The 17642-nt window shown below is 34.6% G+C and overlaps 4 protein-coding genes across 7 annotated transcripts in view; 2 read left to right on the top strand and 2 right to left on the bottom strand.

Annotated features, from left to right (window-relative positions):
* Positions 1-95: 95 nt before the first annotated feature.
* On the bottom strand, positions 96-2527 carry LOC130622011 (collagen alpha-1(IX) chain-like). Of its 2 annotated transcripts, XM_057437406.1 has the most exons (3): positions 2295-2527; positions 1632-1720; positions 96-1510 (listed from the first exon to the last, which is right to left on the bottom strand). In XM_057437406.1, the coding sequence occupies exons 2-3, from the start codon at positions 1696-1698 to the stop codon at positions 1023-1025; spliced, it is 555 nt and encodes a 184-aa protein (XP_057293389.1). In that variant the 5' UTR covers positions 1699-1720; positions 2295-2527; the 3' UTR covers positions 96-1022. The 2 variants fall into 2 exon arrangements, with proteins under 2 accessions (XP_057293389.1, XP_057293390.1); XM_057437407.1 differs by lacking the exon at positions 2295-2527 and having other exon boundaries at positions 1632-1988.
* Positions 2528-7151: 4624 nt separating this feature from the next.
* Positions 7152-9706, top strand: LOC130621977 (carbohydrate sulfotransferase 11-like). 3 transcript variants are annotated; one of them, XM_057437368.1, is made up of 5 exons: positions 7152-7357; positions 8093-8242; positions 8459-8502; positions 8690-9165; positions 9273-9437. In XM_057437368.1, exons 1-5 carry the CDS (start codon positions 7351-7353, stop codon positions 9292-9294), a joined length of 699 nt encoding a protein of 232 aa, XP_057293351.1. In that variant the 5' UTR covers positions 7152-7350; the 3' UTR covers positions 9295-9437. The 3 variants fall into 3 exon arrangements, with proteins under 3 accessions (XP_057293351.1, XP_057293349.1, XP_057293350.1); XM_057437366.1 differs by having other exon boundaries at positions 7237-7357; positions 8690-9706; XM_057437367.1 differs by lacking the exon at positions 7152-7357 and adding an exon at positions 7857-7967 and having other exon boundaries at positions 8690-9706.
* LOC130621976 (adhesion G protein-coupled receptor L3-like) overlaps positions 9615-17642 on the bottom strand; it is a 27416-nt gene continuing 19388 nt past the window's right edge. Inside the window, exons 13-18 of the mRNA XM_057437365.1 lie at positions 13743-13812; positions 13152-13212; positions 12694-12779; positions 12476-12605; positions 10629-10670; positions 9615-10249 (exon numbers count right to left, since the gene is read on the bottom strand). Coding sequence (XP_057293348.1) covers positions 10190-10249; positions 10629-10670; positions 12476-12605; positions 12694-12779; positions 13152-13212; positions 13743-13812 — 449 coding nt within the window. The 3' untranslated portion in view covers positions 9615-10189. The remainder of the gene's footprint in view (positions 10250-10628; positions 10671-12475; positions 12606-12693; positions 12780-13151; positions 13213-13742; positions 13813-17642) is intronic.
* Positions 14794-17642, top strand: part of LOC130621975 (uncharacterized) — a 15307-nt gene continuing 12458 nt past the window's right edge. Inside the window, exons 1-2 of the mRNA XM_057437364.1 lie at positions 14794-15149; positions 16088-16226. Coding sequence (XP_057293347.1) covers positions 14928-15149; positions 16088-16226 — 361 coding nt within the window. The 5' untranslated portion in view covers positions 14794-14927. The remainder of the gene's footprint in view (positions 15150-16087; positions 16227-17642) is intronic.

The following is a 17642-nucleotide window of genomic DNA, read 5'->3' as shown; positions in this document are numbered from 1 at the left end:
GCACTCTTTTTTACTCTGAAACAAAAGCTATTCTTGTTTCTTTTTCGCAGGTATTGATTTTCACGAATGTTATCTTGATTAATATTTCGTGGGTACATGCTGTTGAACCGCAGTCCATCGTTCAAACGACGGCGTTCTGTATGCTCAATTTCTATTATATTTAAGACTGTAGCGTTTTAGAAAATTTACACTTGGTGGGCTCGTCTTACTTTCAAGGTTGCGGAAATACAGACGTCGTGGCCGGCCAAAAGATCTCTAATGCGCATGCCCGTACACCAAACGCTGGAAGATTCAGCTAAGTATTGAAAAGCTGTGTAACTCAATGCCATGTAGTTGACTACCGCTTCCTGCAAATTATTTTTGCGTATTTATTTTCGCACCTCCAACAATCTATTCCGCGCGTAATAAATTTCATGCAAGTTAAATAAAAGACAAGGAATAAAAGTAAAATTTCAGAACTTTTACCAAAATATATCGTTTCTTTTATGTAAACAGGTAAGTTCTGTTTGTAACTGTTAACGCAAATCGTGAAAAAAAAACTTGAGAAAAAGTAATTTTTTTGGAAGGAAGTATACCTTCCTGCACATTAATTTGCACACATAATTTCTGTACATAATTTTACGAGGCAAATATTTTTTTCGCAAATGTGTACAAATTAGGTTTCGTTGACTGCAAACTGGAATAGACAACGCAAGAAAAAAAAAGCATATCTTTTTTTTTTTTTGCCGTTAAAGAATTTACAGTTTTGTCAACCTCGTCTCCTATTTGCCATTTATAACGAGGTAGAATCTTATCTATCCTTGAGTGTACATATATACAGTTTTGGTATTAAATTGATACAAAATTTCTAGTGAGCATATTTACACTTCTTTTTCGAATTTCGACATTGCACATATAATGCATAAAATGAATGTAAGAACACGTGTTTCCACCAGGTCTTTAACCATGTCTCCTAACACCAATACGTAGTTATTTTCTTCGCATCGAGTTTGCATTTTTTGCTTTTAATGTCAGAAATGCTTTTATGATGTAACCACACAACAGGTGGGGTGACAGTGGTTTGTACATTCGACTGCACATAAATTTGGACAGAACGCTGGGGGAGGCGGTGGTGGAGCTGGTGGACCAGGCCTCCCCACTGCCCCAGTCTCTCCGACAGGACCAGGAGGCCCAGGCGGACCTGAAAATCCAGGGGCTCCTGTTGCACCTTGTGGTCCATCTTCTCCTTGTGACCCAGCAGGTGCACCGGGAGGACCTGGCGGACCAACAACACCAGGCTCTCCTGCCGGTCCAGGCTCTCCTGGGGGACCATCTGGTCCTTGTGGACCCTCCAATCCCTGTGGTCCGGGAAGGCCCTGTGGAGCTGGTGGATAGTAGTACGTCTGTGGAGGTGGTGGTGGTGGAGGTATAGAGTAGGGTGCAGGAGAACAACATTCAGAAAGACAATACGGAGCGCAAGATGGAGGACAGTTATCAGGACATGATATTTCTTGTTTTTTCCACGCAGGGCCTACAATAAATAAAATCAAGTCGTTTTACAATAGATAAAAAGTAAAGTCAGAACATAACAAACATACAGTTCGATGTCTACACATAGGACATCCATAATATGCTAAAAGAGACAAACATACCTGTATTTGCAGGGGATGCAAGCTGGAAACAAAATACTGAAACTAAAGCCTGTGCCAACATCAACATGATATACTCACTTGAAAGTGACCTAAAGAAACGATAAATACATTCTTAAACCCGTCAAAAGTGATACCAATCAAATAACAGCTTCTATGAAACATAGTTCCCAGGCGTTTTTTATTTTTAAAGGTATGGAAGAAAAGCCTTGGGAACGAGGTTGACAAATGCGTTCATGATATTTCAAAAAAGTTGAATACTACTTTTTTTCTGCTGTATATTTAACCGTATTCTGTTCAAAATGGTATCCGAACCATTATTTTGTGCTAAGGATACACGAAATAACAATGCCGAGGCTACGCACGACGCTGAAAATCTGGCCAAAAGCACCTGAATATATATGTCGGGCCAACCCTAGGATGTTTCTACGATCTAACGACTATTCCTCCCGCTCTCTCGGCTAACAGATGCTATTACACATAAAATGCGTAACCGTATGGGGGAAAGATAGGGTTGAAATGCTCCTCGGATATTCTGAAGTTTCTAGGGAAAGAAATGAAGATATTAGGTTACTTCATGATGGCGTTAACAAATGTAAATCCGAATTAAACTTTATATCTTTGAATTTTATATTTTAACACTGATGCTTAAAAAAAAACTCTTACCTCACACTAACTACTGCAATCTATTTAATAATTTGAAAAACAAGAAGGAGGAATCAATCAATCATACCGTTGTGTGATTTATGATAAACACGACTCGTAAAAAGTGAAGATTTTGCGCATGATTTTTGCAGCGGCATTTAACTTTAAAACCAGTGGTGAGTGATCTTTTGACAGATGAAGAAATTAAACGATATGCAGTATGATATTACCCGCGGTTGTTGTCAAATAAATCGCGGGCAAAACATGTTCTTTCTGCTTCTTTGCAAGAACGAAGAACCAACTGGAATCCTGTAACTTAACTTTTATGTAGTGGTTTTTATTTCAGCAACCTTGTCCCCAGGTTCTCTTTGTTTTTTTACAGTGTGGTAAAATATTAAAACAAAAACAAAATGATGTGCAAAGTATTAAGTTAAAACTCTATGTCTTAAATCAGTAACAAATCTTTCCTGTTCGCCACACAACAAAAAGTGAAAAAGCCTGGGAACGAGTTTGATTGATATGCTAAATTTATAGCTACCCTTTAAAACAAAGGTAAATTATTTATGATAGAAATTTTTTAATGTTTTTTGAAATGCAAATAATTCAATTTAATTTTGCAGATCAAAAATAATTAAAAATTGTAGGTACTTTTTTCTTTTGGAACTAGTCAACCTTGTCCCAAGGGTCTCTTGCCCCTGAGGCAAATTAATCAAAAAGCCCTGGGAACGAGGTTGATAACTAGCACAGTCTAGAATTTGCATAGAACGTGGATACAGCGACAAGGTAGCGCGAAAAGGGTGAACTAAAAACAAAATGTCATATTTTTTTCAATAAGCTTTATAATTGGCTTTGTCACACTAATTAAGCTTATCCGCGAACTTAGGCATGTTTCTCTTTTTGATTATGTTCCAGGGACGTAGCTGGCACACAAATGTAAGAGGGGGCAAGTGGTTGGAGCAGAAAAGCCGGCGGAAATTTTAAGATTTTAATCCTATAAATTGGCTACAAATAAATATTTCGCACAGGACTCCCCCATAAAAACAAGGAACAATGAAGACCCCTTCGGGTACTACGCAATAGGTTCCCATGTGTCAAGACTATAATCTGTTTTAAGAAAGAGCAATTTTACCTGGATTTGTGCGTTTTTTTCTGTTTTTAGTTATTTTACCAGAAGCGAACTTGGCACTGCGCGAATACGCCTACATTTGGCGCTCGAAATAAAACTCGCGAAATTAACCAGACCGAATGAAATCATAAGTAAAATACTGCACGTTGTTTTTTTTTATAAAAATACCAACTTCCTAACCAGGCTGCTAAACAATAAACCTGTTGATTTTAACCTAAAATCACAACCTGATATTTTTATAAAGCATATTTTTATAAAAAAAAATCTTTGATAGGAATATCTTGCAAACTTGGCTAAAATGTTTAAAAAACCACAATAAAAGTAGCACGAAAATTGTGTACCATTAAAGCATGTTTCATTTAGTTGAAAAAGTTATCCATAAAAAACATTATATAGTATTTGGGTAAGTAATGCTATCCGGAGATATCAAATTAACACGTGTTTCCATAGCAACGATATGTAGCAAAAATCAACGAAGCATAGAATGTTTAAATGTTAACGCTAAAGTCTTAAACTTTGTATGTTCGCCTTTGTTACGCTGCGTTTTAAGGTAAGCCATTGAGATCTCTTAATATAATCCTGTTCGACATTTACTATGCAAGTAAAACTTAACATTGCTTTATTTTAAAGCACATAGTTTTAAATGTGTAAAGGCTAAGGGTTTGTTTATAATAGAGATAAGTGGCTTGTCCACTCCAAACGTATCAAAACTTTCAATTAAATGAAGCTATGTTTCCGTGAGTTTGCAACGGACTCTTTTAGTTTGTAATTTTCTCTGCGACGGGTGTGGTTTTTGACGGGGGAAAGCTTCAAGCCGTCGGATTAAACTATTTTATTTCATAACATCGCAATCGATTTTCAACGTAATCGGTTACGTTCGGCTCCGTAAAACTAGAGTACAAACTGTTTCCATCCTCTTTCCATCCTTTTTCAAGGTTATTGCAAACAAGGAAGGGAGCCGCAACTTAAAAGTTATCTGATTTAATCCCGTTAATCTGTATATTATAATGACTCATTTACAGAGTGTTGTGAAGATGTATCTAGAGAAGAACGTTTAGATTCAGGAAAGAAAGAAAGTAATAATTTAGAAGAAAAAAGATTGGCTAATGGTTTAGTTAATGCTCTGCAAATCAAGCATATCATTGTCAGAGAAAATGGCCAATTATATGAATAAATTGTTCCATAAATCCAAATCAGAAAAAGAGATGAGTCATAAAGCTGGATGATTCTCAGGGGGGTGTAACAAAAGAGAAAAAGAAGACACAAGAATTTTGAAAATTTGGTAGCGAGGATTCAATGCAAAGTTTAAAAAGTTGTTGGACCACTGTGCAAAATGTGGGTTACTTTTGATAAATGTAGAGATAAAGGTGAAGAAAAAGCATCGTTAGTCAAAGAACTTTTGTAGTTGTTTTGAACAGTAGATTTTGTTACTGAGTCATAACAAGTAATCAAGCGATGTATGAGAGAGGGAAATATACCCTCTCATGTATACACCACCTACCACAAGTAACAGATACTTTAAAGGGGAAGGCAAAGAGAAAAAAAACAATCACATCCATTTACCTGGAACTTCTAGCAATAAAAATAGCGATTCAAACCTTTATCGAGATGTTACCAGTGGCACTTTGTTATCTTTTAGAAATAGGAGGTAAGCCTCCTTGGAAATGTGCTATATCTCAAAAGATATCTAGAAACATTTGATATTTTAGAAGATTACAATTACGTCCCCAACGCTTTGTATGTATGGGGAAATTTGAAGTCTCGAAACACAACAGACCCATCCGAGTGGAAGTTGCCCTATTGTGTTCCATTACATTTATCACCCTCTCGGGTGTCCATAAATATATTTATTTACAAGTCGGTTGTCTCAACAACTAACAAAGCACTACTCTTAAAACCAAATCCAGTAAGGGGATGGACGTCATGCAACAAGACTGGTCCAAAACTCTTCTCTATACCTTTCCACCCTTCTTAATCTTAATTCACAGAATATTAAGGAAACTCCAAGGTCAGGCATGGTATTCAATTTTTTTAAAAAAAGGATTTATTAAAAATCCTACAGAAATAAATTATCCATAAGTACAAAACAAAAGCCTAAATATACCGGTTTTGATGGTTTCAATGAAATACTTGCGCAGAAGGAATTTCAGATAGAGCTCCTAAACGTATCATCTCATGCAGAAGGCAGTTTTCTGCGTCAAGTTACACTTCGGCCTGGGGTAGATGGGGTAGCTAGCATGACAAACACAAAAATGATCCATTTCAGTCTACTGTGAATCGGTTTTTGATTGTTTAGCTTCCATGTTCGAGTCAGGTTACTCTTTTAATACTATATGCTATCAACGTGCAGCCATCTCAACTTATAATGGTTGGATGGGAAATCTTTGGGAGAAAATCCATTCATCAGTTCTCTTATTACAGGTATTTTTAATCAACGCCCACCACAACCTTGGTTTACCACAATGTGGAATGTTCGAGTAGTGCTAGATTATCTAAAAAGATGGACGAGACCGGTATTTTGTTAGATAGACCTTTGTCACTTATGACAACAATGATTTTTGCTCTAACGTCGGCTGCATGGTCTTTAGGACTTCATCATCTCTATCAAGCATAGGCTAATTTTGAATTGATTATTACTTTTATATATCACAAACTTCACAAGTCATGTAGATAATTGGAGAAACTTCCAATTACTACTTTTCACGAGTCATGTAGATAATTGGAGAAACTTCCAATCACTACTTTTCACGAGTTTGTAGATGACAGTGAACTATGTGTTGTCGAATCTATGAAAACTATCTTCAATGGTCATCAAACTGGAGAAAGGATGACGAGCCTGGCCAGTTAGTGCTAAGTCATGTTAACCCTTATAAACCTATGTTAAGCGATACAATAATAAGCGATCAAACAAGTCCTACTGAGCACAGGTATTATTACACAGGTAATGATATCACTCTCCACCCGTTCTGCTTCAACCTCAAAAGCAAATTCCCATGGTCCAAGCGTTGAAGATATTTTTAATAAAGGTTTCTAGTCTAGTAGGTCGTCAACATGACGTCATATTTTGAAATGAAAGTTGATTACATTTACAAAATGATGTTTTAAAAAGTGTAGTAGTGTCGCTTTAAACTGAAGAAGAAAGCAGTCTGTGCTCCAGTTTCGCGGACCCAAACGCAATCGATTGGGTTAAAAGAAGTAGTGTTAGATTGAGATTTTATGAAATAAATTTGAGAATTTGCAGAAGAGCAGGAAGCGCCTCTTAGCACATTTGAGAGCTAATAAAAAAAATCAAAAAAAAGATCTAATCTTCCTTTTCCCATATACTGTACGCAAATAGTATACAGGGTGTACCTGTATATATAACTTGTTATCTCTCTTCAAAGCCGTTTTACAAGAATCAACACAACAAAAATTACAACAGATGAGATCTACTTTGTAGTATTTCATGTTTTCAGGAAAGAAATAACGTCTTGTTGACATCTTGTGTCATTTCTTCATGATTATTTAGCTATTTGTTTTACCTTTACCAGTTTCGTTGCCTGCTCGCACGCAATTGGGTTGTAAAAATGCAGTGTTAGAATCTTCTTTCAATTTTATTTATAAAATTTAAATTGCGCTTTAGGCGTTGGGTGCCCACCCACAATTTCACAATTGTTGTGGTTCAAAAAACAACCTGTGTTCACGGTTGCTGTCTTGAATGCATGGAAGCGAAATGGTAAATAATTTAAATTACCATTTAGCTTCTCTTTAATTTTACCTTATGAAGTTAAATCACAATCAAAATGTTTTAAACATATGTTCCAAGTTAATGTTTAATGAAATTCAATCTTTTTGAAATTTAGTTGAGAAAGATAAACTGGATGAATGTGCTAAAACAGCTAAACAGTCATTTTCAAAACGGAGATTGTCATTCTTGAAGTCCCCGTGAATAACTGGCTGGTGTTGTTATGCATGGTTGGTAAGGGTTACCTTTTATCAATTTGTTCTGCACCCTCAAACTCAATTTTAAGGAAGCTGTGCACCACTCTGACATTTTTTTTAAGAAGCTTGATTTTTACATATATGTCTGTTTCTTGAGTTTGTTCTTTCTCCGGGGCGTCAAATGTTACTTAGTCGTTGTTGTTGGCTTTTCATTTGGAAAGAGTTAGCAGGATCTTTTTAGGATCAAATTTATTCAGTTGGATGAGTATGCCAATAAACATTAATATTTAGTTTTGATGAATTAATGACTTTTTTATTATCTTTAACTTGTTTTGTTAATTTCCTTAAAAAGCGCCAATAATCAAAACTACGAATTGATTTTAGCTGCGCATGTTATTATATCAAAGAGACTGCATCGAAGGAATAAAAAAGGCTTTTGTATAAGAATTTTTAAATTACACAAAAGCTTTTGTGAAAAAAAATATTATATCACATTTCGTGTTTACATAACACGACTTTCTTCACGCGAACAAACAGACAAACGGAATACGGATATTATTAAAGAGATTTAATCACTTTAGGTTGATTGTTGCTTTATTTTTCAATCTATTTTAATCAAACGTTGCTCATAAAAAATGCGTGCAACAGTAAGTTATAAATGATCTTCCAATGACGATAAACTGATTTTTAATTCAGTGTTTATATATCTTCAAAGTTTTGAGTAAGGCAAATATATTAATGTGAGTTTGAAACATAAATTAACCTGTTTTAGGTACAATGGAATTTAAGAGAGCAAAAGTTAATTTTCAATATGGCGGATACGAAGTAAACAACGGCATGTTCAAACTACTTGTCTTGTTGATATTTCTAGTGCTTCTGCTTTCCGTTATTCAATGTTTACTTATGTTTTCAAGCTGCAAAGGTAAGAAATGAATGCTTATTTTCTTTCTTATAAAAGCCCTCTATCCTGGTATTTTTAATTGTATTGTTCTTTTAACTCATTCAGTCCAGGGAAAGAGGAGAGGGGAAGACTCTTTTTTACATGGCTGTATGGTTATTATACTTACTGAGCTTCTTTATTTAGCAAAAATGCTTTGTAAAATATGCAAAAATAAAAACCTTTCATCTTGCGTTATAGAAAATGGAATCAACCTTCGTTACAGCAATTATGAAAACATTCAGGTACTTTTTTAAATAACAGGTCCAGTCCACAGAAACGATTACGCAAAAAATAAATCTGCATACGCCAGACTGATGGTACTAGACAGTTACCCACTCCACCCTCTTCCCAAAGTTAAGGGTTAGAGTTATAACTCTATTGGGGCGGTAATCGGACAAGTACTAACATTTACCATAAATTTTTATTCAGAGAAGCAAGAATTCACTAAATCAAGGTACTCCGCTGCCACCATCACCTAAAACAACCGCGAGAATAACTAAAACCAATAAGGAAACACAAATGGAGAGGCAGCAGATATTGCGGAATTTCTGCCGCTATAACCAAACAAAAGATCAGTTAAGAAGAAGTAAACCTCTGATGAATAATATGTTCTATAGTGAAAAGAAAGAAATTATTTACTGTTCCATACCAAAAGCTGCTTGTACAAATTGGAAACGATTGCTTCAAGTTTTTGATGGAAGAATGAAAGACTTGTTTCAAGTTAAGGACAAGGACCAGCTGCACAATATGAAATATTCAATGCTACGAAATCTAAATGAAACAGAACTTGCATGGAGAAGAAACTCTTACTATGCTTTCGTGTTCGTCAGACATCCGTTCGAGAGATTATTTTCCGCATATCGAAATAAATTAAAGCAACCAGCCCATCCTGGTTTTCAAAAGCGGTACGGTTCGGTTATATTAAGGATGTTTCGTGTAAATCTAAGTAAAGCAGAATACGATGCAGGAAAAGGGGTAACTTTTAAAGAATTCTTAATGTATTTAATTTCAGTACATCAGAAAAAAGGGCATAAAGCTTTTGACGAACACTGGCAAATAATGACAAAACTGTGCAGTCCTTGCACTATGAAATACGACTTCATTGGCAAAATGGACACGCTGCTGCAAGACGCTGAAGAGGTATTGAAACAGACAGGTCTTTACGAAAAATACAAGTTCCCTTACAACGCCACTGATAATTATAGAGAAAGCGCTAATTCTGTTATGATGAGATTTTATTTAGAAATTCCCAAGTCTTTTCTACGCACGTTATATAACATTTACAGGGACGATTTCATTTCTTTTGGATTTTCTGGAAAGCAATTTGGTTTAGAAGATAGTTAATAGTAATTGATTTTTAAATCAATTTTTTTTTATATTGTTTTATTGATGTAATAAAAAACATGAAATTTGTTAAACTGGGCACAAAACAAGATAAATATTGTAGTTTATTTAGTATTGAATATGATTACAAATGCCAATTGATATAACGCACTCTTATTGCCAGCGAATTTTTGTCTTTATGATAAACTTGGTGACGGCCGTAATTACCTGCTCCAGGGAATAGATCCTAGGGAAAATGTGATATGCAATATTTTTATAAGAAAAATAACCGAAAGGCACTTAAAAAATTGTGTGTTTCAAAATTATCTGTCCTTCAAGAAGGCCTTAATTTTTACTATTTAAAATGTGCTTCGAATTCTTGAAAACAAAGAGGTTTTCTGGAGATTTTCATAGATATAAAGGCAAAAAAACTGAATTTCTTACTGACAAAATTCTTGTATGGTATATTCTCAACCACGTCCCCCGCATCCTCCCCCTCCCCCGTCCTCACTAAGAAAGGTAATATGAGCAAAATACAATACAATACAAAACCGCCATAAACTATGCCCGTGATTAATTAATCTTGATAACAATGATAGCGCGTTGTCATGTTCTTTGTGAACTTCTGTTTCGCGGGGTAAATCGGCGATGAAGATCCGTTCGTATCTGAAACGCAAAAAAAGTGGCAATATAATTTAGAATTTAAGAAGAACAATTGTTTTTTCTGGTCCACTTTCGTAAACACTTTTCGGAGAAAACCTTTTAAAGCAGAGTTTACAAGTATCAGGTATTCTATTTTCAAAAGCTCGATGCATATTTTACAGAACAGAAATTAATGTCGAGTTAAACACACACTATACAGCACCATTTTGAAGAAATAAGTTCTGTTCTCTTCATAGCATTACGTATACCTATAAAATAGGTTTTTTTATGCAGGAGCATGTAAATTCGTAAAACATTATTAAAGGTAAGTAAAAATATAATTCTACACATTTTCCTTTTTTAAAAGCTCTTCCACTTTCCCAATTATTTAAAAATTGCTAACCTTTTTGTCCATGATCATGCAACATATAAATATCCATACACCCTATAAAACAAACGATATATTTGAATCCAGATTGAAGCCTGAGAATAACAGAAAACATGAAAGAAAAACATGTTTTGATAGTAATCTTTATAACTCTAATCTTGAACAAAAAAAACTTTTCATACGCTTGTCCAAATTAAATTAAATTTGGCACATTTATAGTACGTCACAAAAAGAACAAAATGATAGCAATAAATTTCTGCTTAAGTCTGCACTTATCTATGATGTCATCAAAAGCTTGAAATTTGTTCAAAATACCACTATCTGCTTAAAATTCAATTATTTAGTTCTACAGCGAATTTTTACATTCTGTCTGATCTATAAGATCTTCGAAATTTTGAAGGATAATGATCAATTTTTTAACGTCGTTTAACTCTATTTGGTATGGAAGGGGAAAAGCACAAAGTAAATTCAAATCTTAAAATCTTCTGAATTATTTGCTCAATTGTTATGAAACCTAGTTACTATTAATATTTTTATGACTAGCATATTTTACAAATTTTTGACTCCACTTGTGAATGACGTCACAAGTTACTAGACATTGCTGAAAACCGCCAAAGAATACTTTCTAAATAAAATGAGAAATTCTATAAATTTTGATCTGTTAATCATATGAGGGTTTACGTTGATAATGTAAACATTTCGGCTGAGTTTTTTTTTTAAGATTTTTTTACGCTGATTTTACGATTGTAATTTGATACATGGAATATTAGTTAGATATTTTAGAATTTTGCGTATACTTATCCTTTTTTATGTGCAAAAACCAAAATATGTGTTATAAACTATTTATATTACTAACAGAAAATCAAAACAGAATGGCGAAATATACTTAGAACACTCTCAAACGCTCTTAAATTTACAATGCTTGTTTATTTTTTAATCTCATATTACAATTGCGCCAAAGTTTTATTTCATCATAACTATAACCCTGCAAGAAGTTATAGACCGCTGGAACTTTATGCCTCCACATACTTTTAAAGTCCAAAAAAGTCCATGGTCTTAATTTCGCTGTTCTTATTTTTAGATTTATAAATACCTGTGAAAACGAACTTTCTGACCCGAATACTTTGTGAAAATACTCTCTATATTAATAATATTCGTTTGCTGTTTGTTTAAAATAATTGCGCACAAACTTAGTTTGGTCTGTCCATATAATTAATTTAATTACTTCATGTTAACAGGCGAACAAAAAATCACGAGATAGCAATACAAAAAATATGTACGACGGGCGAGTTCCTTACAAAATTTAAGTGAAGTAGAGTATTTCCGAAGCTACGTGATCACCAACCGACTATACACGGAGATTCTGAGAAACGGAAAAACTGCGGTGCGTTAACGTCCCACAATAATTTGAACATTTTTCAAAACTTCTTTTCACTGTCTCACCGCACTCATGTAGACATGAAGCACTATGATTCTTTTTTTTCACAATTTGACAGCTTGTGTGTGAAGCAAGAAAAGAGACTTAATCAAGCTTAGAGAACATCACTAACGAAATATCGTTGCAAATGATGTATGATGTGGATTTTCAAAAGATCATATCCGTGTGACCAACACGTATATGATATTTTGAAAGTACAGTGCAAAGTAAAGCCCGAATAGAAAATTTCTCGACTACGTCAATCATTTGTGTAACAACAAAACGAAAAACACTGTGACGCAATAAAGAAATCGAATACAAAAATGTCTGTATTTTTACAACAAAAATTTGTGTCAATTTACAAAATTATCTCGAAGGTGGCGAAAAAAAAACAACCTTTTTGAAATTTTTCAATTTCTAAGCAGGTGGTACGCTTAATGTTTACCTGATTGGTAGAGAACAGAGCGAATACATATTGCAAGGGACGATTCTTTGGAAATATTGACACAAAAATTCCAACCAACCAGGTTAATCCAAGCGAAGGTGTAAGAACAACCAAGGCTCGAAGTAACTTTCTAAAAAAAAATCGTAAGAATGCAGAAATCATTGTGATTAAATTTAGTGATTTTGTTGGCTGTTTAAAAGAAGATGGTTTTTACTTACTTAGCCTTGATAATATTCTTTGCATTCTCCATCACTTTTGTGCCATATAATCGACGCAATACGTACATGCTAATACCAAAATTGGTCTGAAAGATTAAAAAGTGCATGCGGTTATTCAGAATGAAAATAAAAGATACTAAATGTGAATTAAAAATGCAGATACACACCACCAGTCATGAAAAGTTACATTATCAGGGCTGACGAACTGGTTTTGCAAGTGGAGGGAAAATTACTGGGACTAGAAAGAGTCTAGTCATGGTTGGGCCTTTTTTTAAAACATTTTTAGCATTGAAGACCTTTACATTGGCTAAAGCAATTTAAAATCTAGCTACAGTTTTATTGTGTTAAAATGGAGAGAATTGTGTGTTCAAGCTTTCTAATCCCTAAATGCACCTGGTTTCGTAGGCAAAAAGAAAACAAAAAAAACCCGTATAAATATACTTAAAAAAGGTTCTTACAGCTACGACAGTTGCAACAGGGATGACAAATATCCACAGAGCCTCATCACTTAACCAGCAACTATAAAAAGCAGTCGTAAATAATAATGCAGGATTCATTTTTTAGGATTATTTCCCTACGCAATAAAGAATTGATAATTAAGGAATCGCGTTTTAAAATTATAAAAATAATAAAAAAGTCGAAACACGGTTACCGGTTTCCTTGGTATATTAAGTGTTTACAGAAATTAATCAAACTTCTTTATCAAATTCGCTAAAATAGTAAACTTACGGTTTTTTACATGTTAACTAAGTAAAAATTAATTTGGCATTTACAAGGAAATCTAGTACTGGCATCTTTAGAAGTAAGAAGATTGCTATAGAGAACCAGAGGTTGGAACCTTTGCAGGTCAAAAGAGATCAACCCTAATCGATTGTTGGGTGGCCGTTGGTTGTTTTGGTTATTTTAAAACCTCTAAATCTAAGCTTTAATTCAACAATCGAGCTCCGTGATTCAACATGTTTACGAAATTCACAATTTTTTCAATGTTTACTATAGATGTCCTCTAAATACAATCGACTTTGATGTGCGTACTTTAATATATTACTTACTGGTGCTTGGTGCCAAATCCTTTTCCTTTCGTGTAACTCAAGCCAATTATTTGCAATGCTACTGGAATTCCTAAACAAATATGAAAAGGTAAAAAGCAAGTATGACATCATCACTAGAAATACAAAAAAATCCCAAAAATTTCGGAGCAGAATTTTATCTTTGCATTAAAGTTTAAATTGAAATAGGTTATAAAATTATCGTTTCGAAAACTCAACTCTTTGAAAATAGAGCGCTCAATGAAATTAATTAAACTAACGCTGTTTGTGAACTTTAAAAGTTATTAAATTAGCGCGGTCAGCGGCTAGTAATTCAAAGGGGAGTATAACTAAATGACAGGACTGTACAACGGAACAGGAACTCTTTTACAAAGAGCAATCACTTTTTCCGTATACTCATCACGCCTTGGTCTGGCTTATTACATCGCCTCTTAAGAGTTGGGCCAAGCCGCACTGAAGAATCCCGCCAAAATTTTAAAGATTATAGCTGCCCTTAACAACATTATCTTGCTACAAAAGTAGTTTTACAACGTTATGCACATGGTTTAGCTTGGCTCGTTTTTGGGATTTAGATTATGCAGTCGAAAAAGAATTTCGGCCGCTTTTTTTCGCTGAAATTTTCGCCCTTCGTAAAATTTCTCTGGCAGAAGAATTAAATAAATTAATTGTAGCATTTCGCAAGAATCATTGTAATGAAAAAAAATTTATGCTCCCCCTCTGAAAAAAGAAGTCTTGTTGAAAAGAGTAGAATAAAAGTAATATTTATTACAATTTAAAAGGATGAAGTATATTGCTCATTGTAGTGCTAATTCATCGTCCTTAAGAGCCTGGGTTTCTAGGTTCTCCAAATTTACCTTTATTCCACCAGGAAATGTTAGCTAGAAATTCTTAATTTTGCGATATGTTTCCTAATTCGCTCATAAAACAGATGAATATTGGGGGCCTGTGTTGTGGGAAAATTAGGGAACATCAACAAGATTTTGCGAAGTTCCAACTAGCAATGCTATGGTTTCTATTATAAAACAACGTTCGATTCGGGTTAAATTCGAACATTAGTTAACGCACGAAATCGAAAGTCAGTTGCAGTTTTGTAAACAGTTAAAAACGAGTTGGTTCGTTGTTAACAAAATTTTATGCGTTAAAACTAATGTTATTTTTATAAAGTTTCAATAAGGTGGCGTAATAATTATGGTGGCGCAGAAGAAGGAGAAATTCATAAAATTTCCAAACAAGAATCCCTGGAGTTGGTTAGATGATGCTGGTATCCACGAAAAACAAGGTTTTACTTTTCCACAAGTGAAAGCAAATTTGATACTGTACGAAACACCAGGAAGTCTCGATGGAAAAGTACCGATGGTTCCGGGACTAAGCGATATGATTGACCTAGCAACCACTAAAATAGGCACCAAGGTACTTCTTTACTTCCATTAATGTCGGGGGGAGTGACACTTACTCTAATTCTGTGGTCTTTGGACCTCCCTGCTTTTTTACTTAGAAAGTTGGATTTCTATGTTATTATCTTTCATAATATTATCTTTTGGAATACTACAGAAAGTAAGCAAAAACAATGCAACATGGTTTCCATGACAACTCTGAAAAATGTGTCCTTGAAAATGTGCTAAATAAAAAATTAATAAAATTCAGCACATTTTGATGGAGAGTATGCTAGGAGTTTCAATGAAAAAGTAAGTTGGTGGTATTGAACGAAATCCAATAAACCAGTAATGATCAGTGGATAGAAAACGTGGTCTCAAATTTTTTTTTGACGTCACAGTAAATTGTGGCGCCGTAGATTAGTGGTTATAGCTCTCGTACTCTGTGCGGGAGACCGGGGTTCGATTCCTCTTGACGGCGATTCAACATGGGCGAGTGAATGTTACCATAGCCCCGGGTTAACCCAAGCCATGTGAGGGAAATTGGGAAGATGGCACACTGTGTGGGCCGTTGGATGTTGCCGGGAGTTGTCTAGTAGAGCGCGGGCTCTAATTGGGTCTGCGTAGCTCAAAATGAGCATTAAATACTCTAGGACTCTCCATCTACGCCATGGCCCCTCCTGGAAATAATAGACAGGGTATATCCCTCGATATTTGTGAGGCTAGCCATGTAAAATATGCACATCTATCTATCTATCTAATGAATATCATTTATGCTACACTATATTTCTGCAAAGTTTTCTTTTAACATACCTTAAAGCTGTTGAAAATTATTTAAGGTGGTTAAATTCAATAAAAGTTTTTTAAGGTGGTTAAAATATCTTCTAGATGGGTGGGTACCATCAAAAGGATACTTGAGGCGAAAAAAGCCCAGTGTGTTTGCAATAAATTAAAGCAAAATTTGTTTTCTTTCAGAGATTTCGAGTACCACCAGATGCAGAGTTTGATTTGAGCGAACCGTATCGACCACCTCCGGGGTATAATTTTTTACACGATCCACATCTGCATGATTATCTAAACAATTCTCTCGTACGAAAAAGATTGACTGAAAAAGGTTTGTTTTATATATACATTCAAAAATTTCTGACTGCCAGATTTTTTATAACATCTAGTTTGTTCTTAATAGTAAGAACAGAACTGATGAATCCAGCCTTATTTCGTTCTATTTTATTTTCCCCTGCAAATTTCTCCCAAATCTGTAACCTTATATGAAAAGTGTTTTTCTGCAAATGAAGTCCTATAATTGTGCTCATGAATTACCGAAATTTAAAACAAAAGTATTTACGTCATAATTTGTTCTTCAAGCTAGAAGAACAAATTATGACATAAGTACTTTGCAGACTCAGGTTGTTTTACTTTTGAAAACAATGATTGAAGGATGAAGCTCTTCTTATTTTGTTCTTATTTTTTTATAATTTCTAGTAGAAATATATGCATCTATAGGTGGCAGAAAGAATATCGCAAGTTCGGGGGTGGGGAGGGTACCAATAAATTTAGAGGGGTAGGTTTGTGAGTGTTTTGATTTCACATATGAAAGTTTTAAGTCAATGATTGTTTCTGCTGGAATTCCTTTTGTCTTTTGAGCAGTTTTAAGATGGGCTCAATCGAGTTATCTTAAGGATACGCAATTGTTTGCTGATGATGGATGGATGACTACATTTTTCCAAACATAAAGAGTTCCGCCAAAATTTGTGAATATATTTTGCGACATTAGCTTGAAGCTAATGTCGCGAAGGATAAATCTTTAAAACTTTTTTTAAGTTATCACAACTTCCTCTTGAAGACGACAAGGCGAAAGCCTCGGTATTCCGATAGAAAGAAATGACTTCAGGGTTTGGGACGGGCTTGCTAATCGAAACGACAAGGTGAAATTCTCTTTTTAAAAGTCAAAATTTAATCGTCTGTTGTTAAAATTAGGTAATGACGAGTATACATTTATTTCTTAGTAAAAGTTCAGTATAAGTTCGAGGCTTCCTTTAATTCCAAGAACGCAGATCACAAATGTAGTGGACTTTCCTTACTTGGAATAACTCCCCCTTGACAATTGCTACATGGAGAACACCTGCCCCAGTTAATCCCTCCTCCTCCCCAGCATTACCCAATCACCTCTTTCTCTAACTTTATTTAAAATGCAACGAAAATTTTTAATTGGTAATCCGTGGCCTGTCTCCCCTGGAAATAGAGTTTAGTTAATTTGCAGAATATTTAATATCTTTTCGGATTTCTGAAGCGGCAAAATAGGTAAATTACTTTTTCACAAGCCCACAACAACTTCCTCATTTTGTAAACTATGAATATTTTTAACTCGTTTTTAAATTTTTAATCAATTAAAGTGTTAGGTTTTTATATAGTATTCAAGGCAAAAACACATAGTTAGCTAATGAAGCTAGGCATTGTCCGAGGGAAAGGTTTTTGGTGGTGGTGGGTGTGAATCAATTTCATATAATTCGTGTTCAATGAACCCATGACC

The sequence above is a fragment of the Hydractinia symbiolongicarpus genome, chromosome 12, assembly GCF_029227915.1.
Source record: "Hydractinia symbiolongicarpus strain clone_291-10 chromosome 12, HSymV2.1, whole genome shotgun sequence".
NCBI classification, from domain to species: Eukaryota; Metazoa; Cnidaria; class Hydrozoa; order Anthoathecata; family Hydractiniidae; genus Hydractinia; species Hydractinia symbiolongicarpus.
This window is presented reverse-complemented; position numbering and strand designations above follow the sequence as displayed.

Coding starts and splice junctions, on each gene's coding strand:
- LOC130622011 (XM_057437406.1), bottom strand. CDS start 1,698: ATGTTGATGTTGGCACAGGCTTTAGTTTCAGTATTTTGTTTCCAGCTT. Junction 1,511..1,631: donor TGCATCCCCTGCAAATACAG/GTATGTTTGTCT, acceptor TATTTATTGTAG/GCCCTGCGTGGAAAAAACAA.
- LOC130621977 (XM_057437366.1), top strand. Junction 8,243..8,458: donor TATGTTTTCAAGCTGCAAAG/GTAAGAAATGAA, acceptor CTTGCGTTATAG/AAAATGGAATCAACCTTCGT. Junction 8,503..8,689: donor GCAATTATGAAAACATTCAG/GTACTTTTTTAA, acceptor ATTTTTATTCAG/AGAAGCAAGAATTCACTAAA.